Raw genomic sequence first — 24,405 nt, forward strand, 5'->3', positions numbered from 1 at the left:
TTTTGTACATCTTGAACAGAAACAGTCCCTGTTAGTAGCATCCAAATGATATTTTTTACCTTACTCTTAGAGCAGACATTTGCAGTCATGCACTTAGTGTGCCATTAATCATAAAACTTATATTGGGTTGGTGTCAGCATTCTTGGTTGGATAAAAGAGAATGCTATAGGTGAGCCTGTGGTTTGATTTAACGATTTTTGTAGCTGAAAGCAACAGATGATTAAAAGTGCTTCTGATACTGTTTTGATAACATTTTACACCTTCTAGAAGAGAAGCAGCAAAGCACTCTCACTGAGTGGTGTTCTGCTCAAGAAAGTAATAGCAACCCAGAATCACGGAGCAGAAGATCTGTTGCAAGTGTATCTGAAGAGTATAATCTGCTGGACAGCAGTGGTGACACAGTTTTTAATGCTCTGGTAAGTTTTTTCTGTGTTGGAAGAAATGTTTTAGGTTTATGTGGTAAATCTTTTAGAAACTTGTTTCTAACGATCTTGGGAAAATGAAGTGCTTAGGTGGTTTGGGGCCGTCTAAGAATTCTGTGTGTGCAGAAGTCTGTGGTATTTGGTGAAGTGTATCTGAGGGTACTGAGGAAAGTGGCAGATGAAATTGCTGTGTGTCACCTTTGAGAAGTCATGATGAAATTCTCAGTGACCGGACAAAAGAAATAGAACCCCCATTATTAAAAAGATGAAGGAAGATCTGTGGAACTACAAGCGACTCATTCTCTGTGCCTGACAAGATCGTAGAGCATATCCTTCTGTAGACTGTATTATAGCACGTGGAAAACAGATTACAGGTTACAGTGAGAGCTGAGTGCCTAAAGGGGGCTTACAGGAAAGATGATAGTGGGATTCTATCAAAAAGTACGGTGTTAGGACGAGGCTTAATGCCTTTAAACTAAAGGAGGACAGATTTAGTTCACACGTTAGGAAGAACTTCTTTACTCGGAGAGTGCTGGGGCTGTGTATGCCCCATCCCTGGAGGAGTTCAAGGCTGGGCTGGGTGGGATTTTGGGTAACCTGATTCAGTCAGTGGTAACCTTGTGCGTGGCTGGGGTATTAGAACTGGATGATCTTTGAAATGCATTCCGTTGCCAAACAGTCTTTTGATATTATTCCTGTAGAGTTTCTAGAAGAACATTATCATGTTCTACATTTTCTTCCTTTTTTGGGGATTAGTGTAAAATATTCTCAAATACAGCCAAAGTATGCTCTTTCATTGTGATGTTTTTAAATAGTTTTTTAGATAAAGTGGTTAGTCTGGTACTGTTTTAAGTACTTGCACAAGATACCATAAGTCCATTAGCTCATAACTTAATTCTATATTTCAAGTTGTTTAAAAACTAGATTTCTTAGTACCTCGTCTGTGAGAATAAAGAACAAAAGAAGTCCTTGAAGAGACTCATCATTTTAATCTTGTTTTTCAGGTTGAGAGAGATGCAAGTTGTCTTGAACCATGGCTAATAAAAGAAATGGATTCTTGTCTTTCTGACATCTGGTTACATAAAGATGTTGATTCCTTTGCTCAGGTGTTCCATTTCATCTTAACCGAAAACGTCAGTGGTAAGTTGCTTTTGTTCCTCTTGTTGCACGAGGGAAAAAGAAATCACATAGTGACTTGATTTTCTGTTACCACCTTTCAAGTGTTATTTTTTTCTTTCTATTTGCCTACTTGAAAAATGAATGTATTACGCAATTCATTAACTGTTCACTTATTTGTTACTGTACTTGTTTGGAAGTATTGACAGATAGGTTAATACTATTTTAAAAATATTGAATTCATGTGAATTGACTGGTGGATGGGAAGGAATAAAATTTTGTTGGTGTAGATCTTGAAAGTCATATTCATGTTTTGTTCAGATGAAACAAAGTGTGTATTGTTTTTGCTAATTTGTTTTACTTCTCAGTTGATTATAGGCACAGTGAAACCAGTGCAACTGCACTAATGATAGCTGCAGGGAGAGGCTTTCTAAGTCAAGTAGAGCAATTGATCAGTATGGGAGCAAGTGTCCACTGCAAATCATCCAATGGCTGGTAAAAACAAACAGATGAAGTGAAGGATTTATTTCCCAGTATAAACATGAGAACTTAAGACGTTACAGAACTTTTTAATTCAGTGATTTATCAAAATGCTGTAGGTGGTAGTAAGATTTAATAGTCATAATGATGTAGAGTTTGTTTCATCAGATTGTTTTCCATAAATTCTAAGGTAATTCAGAAGCAGTCTTTAAAATGGTTTATATGTTTCCTCTTTCAAGGAACCTGCTATAACCTCTGATTAGGAAAAGATGGTAGTCTTTCTTGATAGATTTAATTACACTCAAAACGCTTGATTATTGTAGTCTTTAAGACGACAGCCTGTAGAGGTTTAAAAAAAAAATACTACAGGGGCAAGGTTCTTTGCAGTGTTATGGCTGCAGGTATGTTGGAGCATGTAAGAAAATCCATACTAATATCTAAAAACTCAGATCTTTATGACCATGAGTTTATGTTTAGGAAGCGGAGGTGGGGGGTACCATAAAACATTGAGTGTGGAAGGGTAAAAATTAGGATTCTAGGTGTCTGTTATTGGAAAAATTAGAGAAAGAAAGCAGTTTAAAGGGAAAACAGAATGATCTGCTTTGTGAAGAGAATGGTTCCCTTAAGGCATCAAAAAGTTTGCCATTTTTAGGTGTTTTGGATAAAAACATCTGGGGCATGAATTCTCAAGATTATTTAAAGGAGTCAATAAAAGGGTACCTTAGAAATGCTTAGTTGTGTGCATTGATATTGTGTTTTGAAATAGTGGTGTATTCTACTCCTTCCTGTTTGATCAGGGGACTGGAGCACCTCCCCTATGAGGACAGGCTGAGGGAGCTGGGCTTGTTCAGCCTGGAGAAAAGAAGGCTGCGGGGTGACCTCAGTGCAGCCTTTCAATACTTAAAAGAAGCCTACGGAGGGGAGGGGAATCAACTCTTTGAAAGGGTTGATACGTGTAGGATGAGGGGAAATGGTTTTAAGTTGAGGATGAATTTAGGTTGGACATCAGGGGGCAATTCTTTACCCAGAGAGTGGTGAGGTACTGGAACAGGCTGCCCAGAGAGGTTGTGGGTGCCCCATCCTTGGAGGTGTTCAAGGGCAGGTTGGACGGGGCCCTGGGCAGCCTGGTTTAGCATTAAACATGGAGGTTGGTAGCCCTGCGTGTGGCAGGGGATTGGAGATTGATGATCCTTGAGGTCCCTTCCAACCCTGGCCATTCTGTGATTGTGTGATTGCTGTGTAGAGGTAGCATTCATACTTGGTCACAATTTGCAACTATTTAAAAATCATGTAGCTGTTTGTTATACATATTATACATGTTTTTGCATTTGGGAAGATGTGGATCCAACAGTGAAGGCACTGCTTAAATAATAATGCAGAAATGAAAACAGCGCAGTGTGTCAGCTGTCATCTCATGTAAGGTGCTGCCCATACATATGATTGAAGTGACAAATAATAAAGTCTATGTACAACTCTTTCAGGATGGCTTTAGATTGGGCTAAGCACTTTGGACAAACAGAGGTGGTTGACCTGTTGGAATCTTACAGGTAAGCTATGCTGGCTTCGCTAAAACAATTGTTTAATATAGTACATAAACCTCTGCTGCCAACATCTGCCTCTGACCCTGCCCAGTGCAAGAAAATAGGGGGTGTTACTTTAGGAGCAGCCTTCATGTGTGGAGGAGATACTGATTCTGTACCATGTTTCCAAAGTAAGCATCTGAAATGAAAATAGTGCTTTTCTATGATGTTTTATTCTGTGTTGTTGATGCATTATATACCTACATAAAATGAACATTGTATGCAAGTACCATACAGCCAGAACACTAAGGAGCTGATGGTAGGGAAGTGTTTGGAAAATACTCTTTTTAAATGTCTTTCCCTTAGCAGATGAAAAAAAAAAAGTGAAATGTTAAAAAGAAAGACATATGTGTAGTTCTTCTTAGGTTTGCTTATGCTTATGTTTTGATGAAATGTAGGAAAGTTAATGCTAGCAGCTGAAGTTCACCTACTCTGCAGGGTAGTGCTCAAGTCAGTAATATTGTGGACATGCGGTTCTGCTGCAGTGTAGACTTAAAAATTGGTTACATGTAATCTTCTGAGTCTTGATGTAAGCTTGAATTGATGGGTGAATGCAAGCCCGAAGGAAGCAACTGTATATGTATATTTGTATGTTTTAGTGCTTCAATGGAATTTGGAAATCTGGATGAAAGTTCTCTGGTCCAAGCAAATGGTAATGACCTTGGAACAGAGGACAGAGAGTTGTTGAAAGCTTATCATCACAGTTTTAATGATGAGAAGGTGGATTTCGACCTGATCTTGCACTTACTTTACAACATCTGCAATAGTTCTGATGGGGGTAGGTATACATACACAGTCTCATGTTATTGCTGTGGATTCAACTTCCGAATGAGTCATTTTGTCAGTAATACCAAATAGGGAAGACCTTCTGGGTAGCAGCATGCGTGGCACTAACTGGTATTTTTATATATTTTAGGTGAGTGTCTGGTTTAATGTTGTAAATGGATTCTCTCTTTTAGGAGCAGTTTTAATATTTCTTCCTGGGTACGATGAGATAGTTAGCTTGAGAGACCGAATTATTTTTGATGACAAGAGATTTGTTGATAATGCGCACAGGTAAAACTTCTAGTTTCAATGCTTGTCTCTAGTTTTTTCTTTCTTTAAATATACTTACAGACTACTCTTTGTTTTGCATTAGATACCAAGTATTCACACTTCATTCAAATATGCAAACTTTGGATCAGAAGAATGTGCTTAAAACTCCGCCTTCTGGCATCCGCAAAATAGCAAGTATCAGATGACTTCTTCAGATACTGATCTCCGTAGTCTTTGCTTTTACAGTTACTGTTATGTTTTTCTGCCTGCAGATTCTTTCTACTAATGTTGCAGAAACCAGTATCACAGTCAGTGATGTTGTATTTGTTATTGATTCGGGAAAGATGAAGGAGGTATGACTGGGGGGAAGTAAACTTCCTAAGATTGTTTTAAAATAATAATACTAAGCTGTGATTTTTGGAGAAGTAGTGCTTTTTTATTAGCAGTCTGAAAACCTGGTGTGTGTAAAGTAACAGAACTCGCTGAAGTTTTGACATCCCTTTTGTTTATAACAAATCCTAAAGTTGCCTTCTGACAGCCAGCTGCTTAAAACCCCTGAAAAAGCTACTGCTAATTAGACAAGTAACTTGTCACTTCTGTGTACATTTTAAGGAAAGTCCATTAGTGTAGACCTTCATCCTCCTGGAAGTTAGAGAATACTGGGAGTTCCCTTTGTTGTTTTAATTGTATCTGAATGAAGTGTAATCGAATGTTAAGTTTTCAAATGTTTATGATATATTGAATGCCCCTTACTGGTTACTTGTGAAATAAACATAGATAACATAATTGAAGTACAGTTTGAGGCTCAGTGTATGGAGTAGATTTCGTGGGATATACAAGCTGTAGATCAACCAAGTTCTTATATTAATACAAGTATTTTGTGTTTCTGCACGAAATGCAGGAAAACTAGGACATAATTTCCAGGTGAGGAAATGAGCAAAATTTCACTGTGCATAATAGCGTATTTTTGCTTTCTGTTATGGTGCAAAGCACAACTCATCATTTCTTGACTTAACCTAGAAAGTTTTCGATTTAGAAAACTGTAGCCCAAAGATGTTGTGAAAGAGGTGGCGTAAATTCACCTACAACAAAGTACTTTGGAATGTAACTGTGTGCCAGAAGGCAGTGGTGCTTAGTATCGGTTTGAGGCGAACATTGTTGTCAGTGTAAGCCATTAGTAATTCTTCTTTCATGTACCCTAGTAAATCTTGATTTTATTTCCTTGTTTTTCTTTTTTAGAAGTCTTTTGATGCTCTGAGTTGTGTTACAATGTTAAGAACTGTGTGGATTTCAAAAGCCAGTGCTATCCAGAGAAGAGGGAGGTAATAAATATTTGTACGTATTTTTATCTTGCAAGCATCCGCTGCCCTGTACACCGAGAATAAAGTAGTGAATGTAAGAGGAGCAGTGCTGGATAACAGTGTTATTCAGGTCCGATGTAGTGTTTGACAGTGGCCAGTATTAATTCTCTGCAAAAAAAGCAGGGGTCAGCATATACTTCCTTAGAGTAATTTCCTGATAGAAATGTGACTTGGAATTTCCCAAAGCTTTACAGTAGGTTCGTTTTTCTTCCGTGGAGGAATTTGTTCTCCTTTCACCTCGGTACTGCCAGCGCCCACTGGGCCCTATGGATTTTATACAACTTACTTTACTGTGGGAAAAGGAAGGCCTGTTACAAGTTTTCCATACTGCTTCATCGCTCTATTAGAGGAGACATTGAACAGTAATTCCTACATTCCTTTGTCAAATAAATTCCCAACTCCTGTTCTTCCCAGTGCTGGGTGAGGGCTAAGTGCAACAGTGGGTCCTGGGGGGCTGTATTTGCTGCTACAGCATTGGTATTAGTCTGCTGGAATTTCGTTCTGCGTGTGTTTGCTGTTTGTCCCCTCTCTCATTTGTTCAGCCCTTGTTCTACTTCTTACTCTGGGCTGACTCCTGGTTCTTTGGGGCATGTTGAAGGGTTTTGCCAGAGGAGGAAATGAAGATTTTCCTTATAGCAAAAACAATGGGATTTCAGATTGACCTTGGACTTGCAAAACAAACAAAAAAAATCCAAACAACCAAAGAAACAAAAAACAACAGAACACTTTGGATGCTCAGGGAGCACTTGCTTAACTTATTTTTTGTTTTTCTAAATCTTTCAGTGTTGGGGTAAAATCACAATAAATTTCTGTCGTATTAAAAGTGGTTCATGTTCTAGAAGTCTCTTGCTTCGCATTTGGCTAAATGACAACTTTATCTTTCTGTTACATATGCTTGTACACTTCTGTTCCATATCTGTGGGATGTTTTTGCATGTGTATGTATGTGTTATGGGGGAATTCATTGTTTTTTGTGATTTTTTGCATTTCGCCTTTAGTTTAAAAGATGTTACAATTAATAGCTTACCATATTTTATGTTCAAGAGCTGGGCGCTGTCGGCCTGGAGTCTGCTTCCATCTCTTCAGCAAGCTCCGATTTCAGAATATGTTGGAATTTCAGACTCCGGAACTTCGAAGAATGCCGCTTCAGGCATGTGTTCTCTTATAACTTACAACTTCAGTGTAGTTATTAGTGTCTAGCCATGTTATCAGTCACAGTAGGAGTTCTTTTGTGTAATCTTAACTTTGAATTTTTAACTTGTAGGAGCTTTGTCTACACACAAAACTACTGGCTCCAGTGAATTGCCCAGTTGTTGACTTTCTCATGAAAGCTCCTGATCCTCCACCAGCTTTAATTGTGAGGAACGCCATACAGATGCTCAAGGTCAGCATAGGTACAGATCCAGATGGAATCGTATTTGCTTCTGTGCTTTTGGTGTGGCAACATCTGTTACTGAGTTTTGTGTTTCTTGAGACTCTTTAGTTACTTAAGGATGCTTTGTGTTTTTGTTCTGTTTTCACTTTTGTGATGTTTTCATGTTAAGGGAAAAGAATGCTTAAGAACGTGGTCTCAAACTTCACACAGAGTTTGGCGTATGTTCTTAGTAGTCAGAGCAAGTCTATTTAATGTCTTGTATTCACATCTTTTCTATTTTCACTGTATATTATTTTTGTCTGTGCTCTTCTCTGCCCCACCCCCCCCTTACTGTTTTATTATCAGAAAATAGATGCCATGGATGTTTGGGAAGACCTCACTGAACTTGGTTATCATCTTGCCGAATTACCTGTAGAGCCACACCTTGGTAAAATGGTGCTGTGTGCTGTTGTTTTGAAGTGCCTGGATCCCATTCTCACCATTGCTTGCACTCTTGCGTATCGAGAGCCTTTTGTTCTACCTATGGTGGCCTCTCAAAAGCGTGCAGCTATGCTGTGCAGAAAACGTTTAGCTGCAGGAACATTCAGTGACCATATGGTGCTCCTCAGGGCTTTCCAGGTATTGTTTCATCTTCAGAAAGGGTACCAATAATAGCATATGTACAAAAGTAAATGATATAACATTGGATGTGAAATGATTGACTAGAGGGAGTCCTTAGAGAGTGAAGGTTCTTTTTGTGTAGCAGATTTACTGTCTTGAACTAATTAACAATGTTGTAAGGAAACATTGTATTCAGCTGTTCAGTTTTATATTTTTTAACCTAAGTTTCAACCGTTACCATTTTGACAGGATAGAAAACAATATAGAGATAGAGAGATGTAGGAGATAGATTAAGTTAATGTAGAGAATTGGGTAAACAAAATTTAGTAATTGACTAGAGAAATGGTTTAATACATTTCAGTTTCAGAATTGGTTTTGGCCTCTTTTTATTAACATATGTCACTGTATTTAAGTGCATTTTCTTATTTCCAAATTTGTCTATAGATTTGTTCAGCTAAAAAATACTCTTTGTAGGCATGGCAGAAGGCACGAAGTGATGGCTGGGAGAGGGTCTTCTGTGAAAAAAACTTTCTTTCTCACGCTACAATGGAAATCATCACAGGGATGAGAACTCAGTTACTTGGTCAGCTTAGAGCTTCAGGTAAATAGCTCAGATTTTTCTTAACATAGTTTTTGAATTCAGTCTAGTACAAGTGTATATAGACTGTGACAAGAATAGAATTCACTGATTTTGTTTTCCTTTCCTAATGTGAAATGGACATGTACTTTCTGAGTGTGGTGAACATGCTAGAGTGAGGAACTGTAGCTGATAACAGAATTAGATGCTAACCTGAGTGGAAGTGCCCTCATATGTCCTCATTTCACTGGTTTTCGTAAGAAATCTGGTATGACTCGTGTGTGAAATGTTGCCTTGAATTTTTATGTCCTATTAATTTATTTCTGTAAGAATGAATTACGTTTTGTGTTAGCATGAAACATCAAGAAGTATTTCTGGTATTTTTTTTCTTGGTGCTGTTAAAATTGGCATTCTGAAAAATGCAGCAAATGCATAGTTTATTTCACCTTTGTCTCGAATTCCTTTTCAGAAACAGAAATGTGATTAAGCAATCCAGTGTAATTTCTGTGTCCTCTTCAGGTTTTGTCAGAGCCAGAGGAAGTGCTGATATTAGAGATGTTAATGCTAACTCTGAAAACTGGGCTGTGGTTAAAGCTGCCTTAGTGGCTGGGATGTACCCCAATCTTGTGCATGTGGACAGGGAAAACCTGGTTTTGACAGGCCCAGAAGAGAAGAAAGTGCGATTTCATCCTACGTCTGTTCTTAGCCAGGCTCAGTATAAAAAGGTAATAAATATTACTCTTGTTTTTATGAACTGCAGGTTCAAAAATATTCTGTCAAAGTTAAGGAAGTTTTAGAAACGTGCCTCTAAATTCGTCAGTACTTTAAAGAAGCCTGCATGTGCCTGTTTTTAGACACTGTGTTTTTAAGAAATGCTTTTCCTGCCGGGATGATAAAATAAAGCACTGTCTTAAGAGCACTGTTTTTTCACCAGAACTTAACTCACTTAATCCTTCTATTGGGACAAGATAATATGGCATATAAAAAAAACCAAACAGCCTTCTTAGGAACCTGTTCTGGAGATACAGTAATCTCTGCTGATAGTAGCAAGACGTTCTGCTCTGAAACTCAAATTTCTAGATACATGGAGAAACAAGGTTTAGCTTCAGAGATGTTTGAATGTTCTTCTGAAGTGTGGTTGAGTTTTTCTGTGTGTATCTGTTCACATATTTGTATGTTTAAAATACTAAATGTGTTTAAACTTATTTTAATTACAAATGGAAGTTAAAACAGCCTAGTCTCTCGGTTGCTCTTGTGCAGATTCCGCCATCAAATGGGCAAGCTGCAGCTGTTCAGGCACTCCCTACTGACTGGCTTATATATGATGAAATGACAAGAGCTCGCAGGATAGCAAATATCAGATGTTGTTCAGTTGTAACACCTGTCACTGTGGCACTCTTCTCTGGACCAGCTAGGTTACCACATAATGCTTTGGAAGAGCCTTTGTCCTTTCGAGGTATATGGGGTTTTGGATTTGGCAAGTTTCAATTGGATATACAGCAGTATGTGACATAGAAGGCTTCTTTCACAAGAATATGCAATACATGTGTGAGTGAATTCTTAAAGCTACAAAGCCACGGTACCTGTAGCTGTTGAAGACTAGTTTTCTGGTTCTGTAAGTAGTGCCTCAGGCACAGGCAAGTAATCTTCTAAATGTGTATGATTTCTCAAAGAACATTGAGTGCTACATCTTTCTAATCTTTATTATACTATCAGAAGTAACCACCATCTTGGCCTTATATGCTGCTGTAGGTAAAGATTATGAAACATATGACAAGGATTGGGATCTATATTCTTAGTCTACGGTGATTTTTTTTTCTTGGGGTTCTCATTAAAGGGCTGATTTCTTTGCAGATGCTAATTGATTATAAACAGCAATTACCCTGTTACGCTTTCTTTCTGTTACTGGTCATCCGTTCTGAACAATTACTTTTTAATCAAATATTGTTTCGTCTTCCCCATCTTTCTAACTTGAGTTGTAACTGATTGCTTAGACACGTTCTACCTGTTCAGGTGAAGTCTCAGGCATCCCTCATACAACGCTATTGAAGAATGACCTCAGGAGATCTCCTTCTCTTCCTGCTGTAATACTTACGAAAACATACCGTAGTAAACCACTTATGTCTCTACTGGACAGAAGCAGGTTTGCTTTCATTTGTCTGAGATTAGTTAACCAGAAAAAATGTTGAACTCAGGCATTATTAAGTCCCAGATAATATTTGAATAATTACTTGTAAGTTACCCTGATCTGCGAACAGTTCAGCATCATGTTGTGTTATGAGTAGTAGAGAAGTAGATTTACAGAACATCTTCCTGTAAGATTTGAAGGTTTATGATGTAAATGGGGGGGAAATTATGGAATGCTGCTGCGTAGGGAAGCAGTGGAGCAAGAACTTCAGATTTGTCCCACAGGCTGTTTGGAGGCCTCCTTCAAGAAGGTAATATGTCTAGAAGCCCAGCTGAAGTGCCTCTGTACCAATGTATACAGTGTTGAATAAGCAGGAGGAATTGGAAATGGCGGTGCAATGGTAAAACTGTGATCTCAGTGCTATCACAGAAACACAATGGGATAACTCGTGTAACTGGAATACTATGATTAAGGGCTCTAAGCTTTTCACAAAGGAAAGACCAAGTAGGACAGATGAGTTTCCCTCTATTGTTAAGAAGTGGCTAGACTGTGAAGAGCTGCCTCTGAGAAACAGTAGTAACAAGTTTGAGAGCTTGTGGGTTACAATGAGGGACTCGTCCAGTAAAGAAGGTTTGGTGGTTGGGGTCTGTTACAGGCCACATCTGATCACGGAGAGCCTGCTGACAAGGCTTTTTCACTTCGGCCTTGAGGCGTTGTGCTCACAGGCTGTCATCCTGGTGGATTGAACCACCCAGATACCTGCTGGGAAGCAACACAGCCAAACTGCACGTGATTCAGGAGATTCCTGGGGTCCATTGATGATAAGCTTCTGATTCCAGGTGTTGGATAGAGCCACCAGAGGGGAAATGTTTCTGGGCCTGGTGCTCAACAGTGTAGAAGAGATGATTAAAGAGGTTAAGATTGGAGGCAGCCTGGGTTGCAGTGACAGTGCCCTGGTCAAGTTTGTGACCTTGAGGAATGTGGGCCTGGCAAAGAGCACACCCTCGTGGAAGGAGATGTTAAGGCCTATGTGAGATGAGGAGAGAAAGTGAGACAGACAGCACAGCTTCACGAAGGGCAGATCATGCCTAAGCATTCTGATGGCCTTCTGTGATGGAATGACTACTTCAGTTGTCCTTCCAGTGTCCACCAGTGTAGTCTACCTGGACTTGAGCAAGGCCTTTGCACAGCATGATGAGGAGGGGCCTCTTCTCCCAGGCGATGAACAGGACCCGGGGAAATGGTTCCAAGTTGTACCAGAGGAGGTTTTGCTTGGAATTAGGAAAACCTTTTTCTCTCAGAGGGTGGTCAGGCACTGGAATGGCTGCCCAGGGAGGTGGTGGAGTCGCCGTCCCTGGCAGTGTTCAAGAGGCGCCTGGATGAGGAGCTGCGAGATGTGGTTTAGTGCTTGTGGTAGCAGTGGTAATGAGAAGACAGTTGGACTAGATGATCTTATGGATCGTTTCCAACCTTGTGATTCTGTGCTTCTATGATTTTGAGATTCCTAGAAATCCTTGTTGGAGCCTGTTGTGTATCATTATGATCCACTTAAATCCACATAGCATCAGTTGCATGAGGGGACCCTCCCTCTGAACATCCAGCCCCATACGGGCAGTAAGGGTGCCAAAAGGTGCTGTGCTTTGCTACCAACCACATCCAAAGCAGCTCTGAACCCTTCATGTTCAGCTTAAGAAAACTTGGTTTTCATAATTAGAAAGTCTGCCACTGTTTTAATTCCTGAGGTTAATTTACCAGAAATGCTGACGGTGGGTGAGTAGGACCACTGCTTCCGTGATTTGCATAGGCTTTGGTGTAGTGGGTTAACAGGGTGGATCTAGACTTGATGTGAAATGGTATTGGCCTCCTTATAAACCCTAAGAGGGTGGATGCACCCAGTGGTATAAATCTACACTTTCCCAAGATAAGTGAAGTAACAAGCTTTAGAACAAGCTTTTGTGAACTGTGTCTGTGGTAGTTGTCCCTAGATTGTAGAAGATGCTAGTAGTTACTCTGTTTCTGCTCTGTTTTTCTTGCTCTCCTCCTCTTCCCTCAACAGTACTTAAAATTTAGGTGGTAAATATACTAGCAGAAGTTGGTCTGGTCAGCTGTGGAGGCAGGACCAACATGGGCTTTAACTTCAAGGTAGCATTAAGCCTTTGTTCCACCTCAACAGGACTTGTTTGAGATGTTGGAAATGGCAGTAGTGTGCACAGAGAACACTTTGATGTGGTAGTGCTTAGTTTGATGTAAGGTGTAAAATTCTGAGAATACTTTACAGCTTTCTTATGTAGTATTTCTGTAGCAACCAGTATTGATTGTTCTGTTAGAAAGGACAGCCAGAATGGTTATATTAAATTACTTAAATTCATACGTATGAATAGAACAGATTAATATCCTTAAATTGTAGTTAGGTAGTCCTGAAGTCTCACAAATTATAATATAGTTAGTAATGAAATAAGGCATGCAAATGATATTATGAAATGTCTGTTGTCAGTATTGGCACTGAAAATTGTGATGTACACACTTTCTTCCTCCGCAGACCATTTGATAGTTTGAGCCAGTTTATTTAAACTAAATAGCAATTTAGAAACAATATAGCAGAATATTTGTATTGCTTGTAGCTGGAAAATGCATTTCAAAGGTTAGCAGCTTTTAATGACAATTAGCAGGAAGAAATGAAGTACGAAGAAATTTTCATTTATTTTTTTCATTTAAGTTTGATGGTATTGGAGTAGAAGTTCATCTATTTTGCCATCTGTTCCCTAGAACTTCTATTTGAGTATAAAGAAGAGACAGTTTTAATCTTTCTTGTAATAGCCAAGGAGCAAGACCCTTAAAGAATAGTTTTTTAATAGAAATCAAGAATTACTTCTAGAAGTGAGACTTCATTGTAGTAGTATGTATATATACAAACAGACATTTATAATTATTTAGGTCTGCTGCTTTCCTAGGAAATAAAGCATACAGCAGTGTGTGATTTTTGCAAAGATCTTCAAGCCAGAAGTTTGTGTTATAACCTTCATCAATATCAACAAATGGTTTTGTGGCTTGAGTCGTGAATGTGGGTGCTTACGTAACAGGACCTCAGGAGTTCTGGGTACTGGAGTTCTGCTGAAGCAAATGCAGGCGAGCAGACTTGTTACTGAGATGTATTTGCAGCAAATAAATGTAATTTTAAAATATTCTTAATTTAGAAGGAAAACTGTTATTTCATGCATTATGCTGTGAATAGTGCACATCTGATGACGATTGTATGGAAATTGAATGCTGGTTTTATATCTGTTTGATTCAGGAAATAGGGTAGCTAATGATGACAGTGATAGTGGGATGGAGGACGAAAGATCCAATGTGGCACTACTGAAGCTGGATGAATGGCTCCATTTCAAATTGGACTCTGAAGTAAGTAATGTTCAGAGAAGCTCGGAATACTTTAGAAGGTGGAGTTGTGACTGGGTTATGAAACATTCACCATTCAGATGCGGTAGTAATGCTATCTTGCAAAAGAGTTCAGAACAGTTTTTAGATAATATGGAAGTTAAATTCTGGTCTTCTAAAATATGTTGTCATTTGAATTATTATGCATAAGACAATGATCTCCCTTAGAAATTAAGCTCTTCCTTCAGAATCGTGTAATACTTTCTTTTCTCCCTGTCAGTCTGTATTCCTACAGGATAAAAGTGAAAGTGAAAAATAAGTTCTGTAAGTTTACTGTATAACTTTGACTTTCTGGCAGAGCTGATTGAAATGGAAAGTTCTAGTAATGACCTTGAAGCACCTTTTTTCTTCCATTTATAGGAACTGAGTAGCTTTCTTTAAATCTTTTTCCTGCTTTACTCGTGGTTGAGTATTGCCCTTTGGCCTGCACTCTGTTCATCATAGAATACCAGATGCTGCCTGATAAGAGAGTGTATACCTGTGTAATCTAACGTTCATTAGTGTTTAACAGTTTGTGTTCATGACAGGTTGCTGGTTTGCTGATGCAACTCAAACTCAAGTGGCATAGCTTACTTCTGCGCCGAATGAGAGCTCCTTCTAAACCTTGGTCTCAAGCTGATGAAATAACTATAAGAACAATTGTATCTGTTTTAAGTACTGAAGAACAGTTTGCGGGATTGCTGCAGCCTTCAGGAGTTGGTCAGAGGCCAAGGCCTGTTTCTTACAATGAACTTCCTTCAGCACCTACCTGGAGGTCAGCCAGCACCTCAGCAGAAAATGAATTATCTGATGATTCCTCTAATGCTGAAAAGTAAGCTTCTGAAAACCTACAGTTAAAAGAACCCTGTTTTCTACAAAAGCTCCAGTTGTATTTTAGCTAGGCATTAAAAAGGGGGAAAAAAAAAAAAAAAAGAAAGGAAATATGGAAGAATTGGTGTTTTCCTGTATTGCTTTGTAGCCATGATTTCACTGATAAAAGTTCCATGTGTGTGCCTGCTGTATGACAGTACAGGTAAGAACATTCCTGAATTGTGATCTCAGAGAGATCACAGTAAGTAAAAGTAGTAGCAGAAAGTTTAGCATTCTAAACTGATGTGTGATGAGCAGTATGCATTTCTTAGATTTGAAGTGTTTGATATAGTTTGTAATTTCTGTAATGCATGTAGCTATGTGATACACTACTGTGTATACCTTAGTATTTCTGTGATTGCTTGCCAAACCCTTGTATATTAACACCATTTGGTACCAACCTCTACGTTTAGAGTTCTGAGGAAGTCTGCACATCCAGCATTTCATCAGCCAAGGAGATACAAAGACAAAAATATTTTGTCTTCCAAACGAACATCAGATGAGAAGTCAGATCAGTCATCAGTGAAATCTACAGGCAGCAGTTCCTGTCCTAGCCCACGTGCTAGTCCTTCTGCAATGTCTGGAAAGGTAGCATTCATAAATTACCCACTTTGATATCCACTCTGAATTTCAGAAATAAATTCACTGGTAACTTTCAATAGTGCTGTGCATTACATGGATAAATTAAGATCTTTGTGTTTTGATTTTTAACAGCTGCATAGCACTTTTTTTTCTTGCAGCTTTCAACCTAGACTAAATATCCTCATTATGCTAGTTAGATACAGTTAAAATATTGTTTGTACACTGCTGAAGTCAAGTCTATGCGAAATAGGAAATCAGAGGTAAAGCTATCCAAAGTAGAAGAGCTGTTCTAAAACTGTATATAATAAGCTGAGAAGGTGTTCTAGATTCTTCTTCTGAGCTAGTACATAATACAGATCTGAAGAATTATGTAGTAATTCTGAATGCATTGTTTTTGCTTTGATTTCTGCCTCCTTCTGTTTCTGTAGTAGCAGATACCAAGATACTGATTCTCTTCTTTTTCATTTTGTTACCCGCCTTATTTTTGCTCCTTTAATTTGTTTTTCTTGTACTGTTTTCTCTTTGAACGGCAAACACTTCAACAAAGCGTGTGGTTCATGTTGAGGCTGCTGCGGTAATTCTCCCAGTATGTTTCAGTAGTCAACCAAAGTGACAGTAAACCAATCACTAAGAAGTAAACCTATTCTAAACCTCTAGGCATTGACACAGTGGCATTGGAGGGCTTAGGAATGTTGAAGTCTATCAGTTTTAAAATTTAGTCACTGTGGAAGAGAATGGGTGATTCCTGAAGTACTTGAGGCCACAGTTGAGCAGGATTAATTTCTAGAAGGACACCAGGTGTGTCAAATATCAAAGCGTTTCGGTTAATCACTAGGCTACTGAGTCGTCTTCTTTCTTGCTTGTTTGCTGCTTCTCATGAATAGTTGCTTTGAAAGGAGCTTCGAAGTGTAAAATAGATCTGAAATGCATTTAAAAGGCAATCCATACAGAATGCATTTAAAAGGCAATCCATGCAGAACAAACTCAGCAGTTCTGTGTTTGTAATAGAGTCTGGGGGTGGAGAGCAGGAATACAGTGAAAAGATTTGTCCTTATCTTGTAAAGGTTGAAAACTAAAAGTTCATCATAAGTGAATTTTTCTGGGGTTCCAAAACTTCACCAAGACTTATGTCTGCTAGTTTGGTACTTTATAATGAGAAGCAGCAATCTGCAAAACCTTGATATTTCTCAACAGAAAGGTGTACAGTCTGTTACGCCAAGTAATGAACAAAAGCCAAACGGAGCTTTTTGGGAGGGCAGCTTGGTCTACTTTATTTTCTGTTCAAGGATCTGGCTGCTTTCAGGTGAATTCTTCCTTAGTCCTTACTTAATACCAATTATGAGGGGAGTGCAGCAGATGACTCCAGTGTGAAGATTTTTACTTAGGGTTTTTGACTTTCTAGTTAGTAAAGTGTAAAAGCAAATGAATGTGATGGCTAAGAAGAGTGTTCTTCATTCTTTGTAATGTGCCTTCTCAGGTAACTTACCTTATTGCTCAAATAGTGAAGACTGAATTGCATTCAGGCATCTGTCAGGTTGTTTGTAATGAGTTAGCTACATTAATCCATGAAAAAGAAACCAAGGAAAAAGCTGAAGGATTGCTACAGTTACCTTTGCAGTCAAAAGCTAACATTGTAAGTGAATAAGCAGCTACAGTGCATTGGCAGTTCTGAGAGACTGATAAGTGACTCACAGTAGGACAGACTTGGATGAAATCTCTCATGCCTTAGCAGTGATTTCTAAAACCTAGAAGACTAGGAAGTTGTATTACGATTCTTGAGCAGCTTTGTCTTGCCTTCACAAATGTTTAGGTCAGAGGATTGGTCTTCATGACCTTTGAAGAGTATGCAGTAATATTTTGTTTGTTGAATTCTAGTTTAGAGAGAGACTTGTCAGCATAGAACCTGATTGGAAGTTAAGGACCTGGTGTGGTTGAGTGAATCTGTGTATCAGCTGCATTGCAAAAAGGGCTAACCTGAACTTTCCCCGTTCGGTTTGCAAAAGCCTAATATACCTTTTTCACACAAAACTGTTCATAAAAGCTAGTCTAATGAACAAGCCTAAGTGAATGCAGCTGTCATAGTGATGGCATGTAATGATTTGGCAAAAGCAGATGTACTGTTGGAAAGGCATGTTGGCGTGTTATTTGGTAGTGAAAATGATCTGCTGTGTTGGTGCTCTCCTCCAGAAAGGAAATGGAAAGAAAGAGATGCTGAAATCTGGAGTGTTGGTGGTTGATGTTGCCTTACCTGCATTTTTCACATTTTTCACATCCATGAGAATTTGAAATTTACATTGCAGTTAATGTTTTATTGCATCAAGTCTCTCTTTTTTAAAAAATTTCCATTCCATCCACTAATTTCCACTGAAGTCTGTCTTGAGCTAAATCTGTTTCAACTGCGTGTCTGGTGATTTAATGCTGGTAGATAAGGAGGGTCAGGCAGAGATCAGCAAGGGAAACTCAGTGCACACAAATGCATGCGTCCCAATGGGATGCACCCATGAGTTCAAAGGGAGCTGGAAACAGTGATTGCCCAGCCACTCTGTCATCTTTGAGAGGTATTGGAAAATGGGGAAGGTGTCTGTGGAATGGAAGCAAGCCACGGTCAGTTCATCTTCAAAAAGGGGAAAGGAGAAGGAGCTGGGAAACTCCAGGCCTGTCACCTTGACCTCTGTACCAGGGAACGTCGTGGAATAGATCATCTTGAGTACAGTCACACAGCATATGCAGGACAAGCAGGGGATCAGGCCTAGTCAGCGTGGGTTCCTGAAAGGCAAGTCCCACTTGACCGTCCTCATCAGGAGGCCTGTAGACGTAGCCTGCTTAGACGTGCGTAAAGCCTTGGACCTGTTTGTCACAGTATTCTCTTGGAGAAGACAGCAGGCCATGGCTTGAACAGGTACACTGTCTAAAAACGTGGCTGGATGGCTGGGCCCAGCTCATGGAGGTGGATGGAGTTGAATCCTCCTGGTTACTGGTGGTGTTTTGCAGGCGTCAGCATTGGACGTGGCCTTGCTTAATGTCTTTGATGATTTGGGTGAGGGATTGAGTAACACCTGGGTGAGTTTGCAGATGACACCAGGTTGGGAGAAAATGTTGATGTGCCTGGGTGCAGGAAAGCACTACAGAGGGATCCGGATGGGCTGGATCAATGGGCTTAGGCCAGCTGTATGGCCTTGTAACCAGATCCAGTGCAAGTCCTGCATTTTGGTTACATTTGGACTCCTTGGTTCAAGGAACTTTTAGAGAGTATCCAATGGATGGCCACAGAGATGATGAGGGGCCTGGAGCATTTCTTGCATGAGGTAAGACTGAGAGACCTGAGATACCAACCTGGAAAAGATGAAGAGGGATTTTATTAGTGCTTAAAAATATCTAAAGGGTGGATGTCAAGTAGATGGAGGCCAGGCTCTTATTTTTGGTGGCCAGTGACTGGGCAAGGGGTGATGGGCACAAGCTGGAACACAAAGTTCCATCTGAACATGAGAAAGAACTTCGCTCTTAGGATTGACAGAGCATTGGAATGAGCTGTTCAGAGAAGTTGTGTCGACTTCTCTGGAGGTGTTTGAGACTAGCGTGGATACTTTCCTGTGTAACATCTCTAGGGAACCTGCTTTAGGAGAAGGGTTGGACTAAATGATCCCCTGAGGTCCCTCGCAGCCTCTGTGAATCTGATTTGTGGGCCTTTCCTGGGCTGCATAGAGCTTCGGTTCTATGTGTGGAGCGCCTCCTCCCCTTCTCTTGCACAGGTCTCAGGGCCTGCAGGGCTGCTTCTCTCCCATTTATCACTCCTCTCTTAGCTGCTGTTGTGCAGTCGTTTTCCCTCTCTTAACTCGGATCCTCTCAGAGCACAGCTGGTGTCTCCTGTGGCTCAGCTCCGGCAGCAGCGTATCCCTTTTGGTGCAGTTGGAGCTGGTTCTGCTCTCACATGGGACACTGCTTAATTCTGCTTGCAGAAGCTTCCATGCAGAGACCCCTGCTACCAAAACCTTGCCACGGGAATCCAATTCAGTGTCTTCAAACAGTAGTGCGTGCTGCTAACTCAGGAGTCCAGGGAGAGTACAGCACTATGACTTGCAGAAGAGATGCCAGAAGTGGTAGATGAGCTGGATGTGATTCGTTGTTGTAGGTTTGATTTTTTTGTTTTTGGAGGAAGGAGACAAGTAGGGGAAGAAATCTTCTTGTTTGTTTCCTTCTTTATACTCTCTGAATGTTTGTCTTTTTTGTAATTTATTCGTGGTTCTTTGGAGAAAAAGAAAACCAAAGCAACTCTGACTTCTGTGTTTGACAAACAGCTACCTTGTATTAATTCTGTGTGAAAATTTAACAGAAGATGGGAATGAAGATGCAACAACATCTACAACTCAACAGAAGAGCTAATGGACTGTTATGTAATACAGTGTTATTGTTGATGTTTTTATGACATTTAAAATTTGCTGAGTCTTTCAGTGTAATCCCAAGTGACTGATAGACTTTGCTCGTGGTCAGATTTCAGAGAGCATCTTTGAAGAGGCAAAAAGAAAGATACTTTTGATTTTTTCCAGATTAAACATTTTTATACATCCAGCTGCTTGAGGGATATAGTGAGATCACCCTAAAACTAATTAGAATGTTTAGTCTTCAGTGCAATCATTATTTAATTCCACAGTTTAAAACTGTGTTTTTCCTTTTGTGTTTCAGTTTTTGTTCCAGAGATTTGCTAGGATGTCTTTAGAGATACAGGCTTGGGGAGGAATGGCTGGAAAGCTGCCTGATGGAAAGGGACCTTGGTGTACCGCTGGACAGTGAGCTGAATGTGAGCCACCTGTGCCCTGGTGGCCAAGAAGGCCGATGGCATCCTGGCCTGTATGAGAAATGGTGTGGTGAGCAGGAGTAGGGAAGTCGTCCTGCCCCTGTGCTCAGCACTGGTGAGGCCCCACCTCGAGTACTGTGTTCAGTTTTGGCATCTCAGCACAGAAAGGACATGGAGGTGCTGGAGCAGGTCCAAAGAAGAGCAGCAAGGCTTGTGAAGGGCTTGGAGAATATGGCCTGTGAGGAGAGACTGGAGGAGCTGGGGCTGTTTACTCTGGGGAAAAGGAGGCTGAGAGGAGACCTTACTGCTCTCTTGCAATATCTGAAAGGTGACTGCAGCGAAAGTGGGGTTGGTGTCTTCTCACTGGTGACAGGAGACAGGCTGAGGGGAAATGGCCTCAAGTTGTGCCAGTGGAGGTTTAAGTGGATATGAAGAAAAACTTGTTTACAGGAAGGGTTGTGAAGCACTGGAATAGGCTCCAGGGAGGTGGTTGTGTCACCATGCAGGAATGTATTCAAGAACCGTTTGGATGTGGTGCTCAGGGACATGATTTAGCAGAAGGTTGTTAGAGTGATATGGTTGGACTTGATGATCTTGAAGGTCTTTTCCAACCTGATCAATTGATTCTGTGATTCTATGGCCAATAGTTCTTCAGACCGAAAGAGTCTTAAGGATCTTTACACAACTGTTCTGTATTTATGGCCGTGGTTCTACAAAGAGGCAACCTATCACTTGTTTGCACTTTACTGAATTAAGCTTAGAATAGAGAGAATAATAATCTTTGTTTTTAGAAAGGCACAGGATATGTGGTTGAGATGTTCTTGTGTGTAGTGGTGGTCTGTTCAGTGAGAATTGTCTTCTTAAAAAATGGTGTCTTACTGTGGATGGAAAGAAAGCTTGAACCAACTGGGCTGATGATTTGTCTTCTTTCAGCCCCATTTAAAACAAACAAAATCTTGTGCAGGGAGGTTCCAGTGTATGTCTCAACAGCAAAGAGAATGAGTTCTTCCAGAGGAACTGAAAGTAATCGCCTTTATCTGTCGTGTTGCAGGTAGTTTAATACAGAACAGACTTGTCTAATTCTCTGCTTATTTCTAGGAGCTGGACCCGCAAATTGGAGAGCAGTTGCTCCAGCTCTGGGATCATCCTACTTCAGCAGGAAAAAGCTCAACTGACAACGTAAAGTAATAAAATAGCAGTAGGTATTTCTTGTATTATTTGCTTTTTGTGATAGAGGAAAAGCTATCTATGTGCAATTGAGCTTGACAGCATTTGTCCTTGCAGCTGTTAAGAAGTAAGAGAAGGTAATGTTTGCTAACTGCTTGCTTTTTTTTCCAGCCCTGGGTGTCCAAAATTACTTAAAGCCAGAGATGTGCCTGCAGTAAGAAGATGAGGAAGAAGATGGTGCAACAAGGCCTGAAAGTGTTAGTGATGCTGTGCAGCTGGCACTGGAAGAGTAAAAGGAAATAAAGTGGACTGTAATATTTTTCATGTATTAACAAAAATCTTAACGTTGTTCACCCGCCTGATTTCAAGTGAATTATTTTTTTCTCAAGTAAAATATTTAGTGTGTAGGTGATTTTCAGAAATAGGGTTAAATTAAGAACAAAATCTGCCATTGTGCTTACTGAGTTTTAAATGGCACAGCAAGTACAGTTTGAACTGTTGAAGTACACAGTTACGTTCAAAGCTTTTTCAGCATGAGTGGTAAAGAAACCAGTGTAATAATTGGTCTTGTGGGTTGTTGAAATTAAACAAATTTCCTTTACTAAAACGAATGAAAGATTTCCTTAAGTATTAGTTGACGTTCCATGTGAGAAATCAATATGTATTCACACAAACAATTGAGCAGCTGGAGAATATAGAAGTTCACTGAAATACGTAAATCAAAGGGAGCGTGAGACTCCTCTGAGAGTTGTCTTGTTTGATGTCTGCTCCCAGTTTGTAGTTTTACACCTTGTTAAAGATGAGCGTAGTTTACTAAGTCTCAGTTGCGTGGTAATGGGTGAAAGTCTGTAGGGCCCCACTGTGGGCATTCTTAGGAGGGGATTTGGGTTCATTAAAGAAATAACTGCCTGCACAGCTTTCTTTGATTACCGAGTTTCTCTTTACAGGTTAAGTTCTTGCTTTGTAAGATTAGTGTCAATTCACTCTATTTGCTGTCAGCACGATGTTTGTGGTTGATGTTAAAATAAACACAGAGCGTTTTCTGCCTCTGAGCCTGCTCTTTTGGTGTTGATGTCTACTGAAGTGTTCCTACAGAGTACAGAACGCTCCATTCATTCTTGCGTGCTGTGTAGTGTCTGCTATGCATACCCAATTGGTATTGACTTCACAGGTCTGCTTGGATGCTATTTCTGGAGAGCACGTATGCAATGAAGGTGTAAGTCTGTTGTCATGTTCTCCAGTACTCCAGTAGATGGGAGTCACATCAGCAAGCCTCCAATCCTCTGGAATCTCTCCAGTCGACCAGGAGCGCTGGTAGATAGCCGAGAGCGGCTTAGTGATCACCCCCGCCAACTCCCTCAGCCCATCCGGTCCCATGAACTTGTGACTGTCCAGATGGAGGAGGAGCTCTCTAACTGTCTCCACCTTGATCTCCAGGGAGATATGCTGCATGTCAGCCCAGATATCCAGATCAGGGCACAAAGTGCCCTGAAGGTAGCTGGTCTGACTATTAAGGGCAGATGTAAAGAAGGCGTTGAGGACCTCAGCCTTCTCCTTGTCATCTGTGGTCACATTCCCTGCCGCATCAATTAAAAGACAGAGATTATCCTTGGGTTTTCTCTTGTCATTGATATATTTGTAAAAGGATTTCTTATTCTGCTTTATTCTGCTTTACTGCAGTGGCCAATCTAAGTTCGAGATGGGCTTTCGCCTTCCGGACTTCCTCCCTGCATTCCTTTGCAACTTCCTTGTAATCTCCCCTAGTAGCCTGTCCCTTCTTCCACAGGACATAGACTCTCTTTTTCTTCCTGAGTCTTGACAGTAATTCCCGGCTCATCCACACCGGTCTTCTCCCCCTACGGCTCGCCTTACGGTATTCAGGGACAGCCTGTTTTTGCGCCTTTAAGATTTCCACCTTGAGGAGCGTCCCTTTACCCTGGACCCCTTTACCCTTGAGGAGCAACTCCCAAGGGACCTGTGCTACAAGCGTCCTGAGCAGGTCGAAGTCCGCCCTCTTGAAGTTCAAGATAGTAGTCTTGGTAGTCACCCTTCTGACATCTCCAAGAATAGAGAACTCTGCAATTTCATGGTCGCTCTGCCCTAGACAGTCTCCAACCTTCACATCACCTACCAGACCTTCTTTGTTAGCAAAGAGCAGGTCAAGCAGGGCACCACCCCTGGTAGGCTCTTGTACCAGCTGTGTAAGGAAGCTATCTTCCACACACTCTAGAAACCTCTTGGACTGTTTTCTTTGCGCCATGTTATATTTCCAACATATATATATAACATATATATAACATATAACATATATATCAGAAGCGGATTCTGTGAAAATATTTTTTAGGCTTTGATTAAAAATAATTAAAAAAAAATCGAAAGTTATCATTTTAATGGTAAGTCATTTAAGTTTTAACTGACCTCCGGAATAAGGTCAACTAAATGTGCCTGGGGGCATTTTGGGTCATGTGTTTGAGTAACACCTACAGAATTAGATCCATGATACAGGAAGGAAGGGAAGGTAGTTTCCCTTCTTTCTTCGTTCACACGAGGGATAAAGACTGAAAGCTTACCTTTCGCTCATCCCAAGCACTGGTGCCCATCTGGTAAGAAGCAAAATGGTTGGTGCTTGACCTATTCCTGGTAACTTGAGATGACTGAAAGATTCTCTCCTACTGCTTCTCAGATATGTTTTTGTTACTACTAAGAAACACAAGAAGCAAGGCTCCCTTGTGCCTGACACATCTAAAATGAAGATCTTCTTGGAATTAACAACTTACAAATTATTTCAATAGATTTATCATTAAGAGCATGGTAACTTCACTTTTAGCAGCAGCAATAGAAGAAAAAATAGATTATTTTAGATCGTTAATAAAATTAATTAAATTATTAATTTTAAATTTTAAATAA

At 40.2% G+C, this 24,405-nt stretch overlaps 1 protein-coding gene across 16 annotated transcripts in view; it reads left to right on the top strand.

Moving 5' to 3' along the window:
• LOC125687107 (3'-5' RNA helicase YTHDC2-like) overlaps positions 1-22,550 on the top strand; it is a 146,962-nt gene extending 124,412 nt beyond the window's left edge. For 3 of the 16 annotated variants that reach the window (XM_048931919.1, XM_048931914.1, XM_048931918.1), the window contains 19 exons: positions 268-416; positions 1,427-1,562; positions 1,907-2,033; positions 3,500-3,565; positions 4,198-4,376; positions 4,558-4,654; positions 4,737-4,824; positions 4,906-4,986; positions 5,873-5,955; positions 7,038-7,143; positions 7,258-7,377; positions 7,714-7,986; positions 8,443-8,569; positions 9,065-9,270; positions 9,806-10,001; positions 13,966-14,072; positions 14,636-14,919; positions 15,371-15,545; positions 20,220-21,416. In XM_048931919.1, coding sequence (XP_048787876.1) covers positions 268-416; positions 1,427-1,562; positions 1,907-2,033; positions 3,500-3,565; positions 4,198-4,376; positions 4,558-4,654; positions 4,737-4,824; positions 4,906-4,986; positions 5,873-5,955; positions 7,038-7,143; positions 7,258-7,377; positions 7,714-7,986; positions 8,443-8,569; positions 9,065-9,270; positions 9,806-10,001; positions 13,966-14,072; positions 14,636-14,919; positions 15,371-15,545; positions 20,220-20,327 — 2,708 coding nt within the window. In that variant the 3' untranslated portion in view covers positions 20,328-21,416. The other 13 variants (XM_048931926.1, XM_048931925.1, XR_007373965.1 and 10 more) reach the window with 12 other exon arrangements.
• Positions 22,551-24,405: the final 1,855 nt, after the last annotated feature.

This window comes from Lagopus muta, chromosome Z (genome assembly GCF_023343835.1).
Source record: "Lagopus muta isolate bLagMut1 chromosome Z, bLagMut1 primary, whole genome shotgun sequence".
Lineage (NCBI taxonomy): Eukaryota > Metazoa > Chordata > Aves > Galliformes > Phasianidae > Lagopus > Lagopus muta.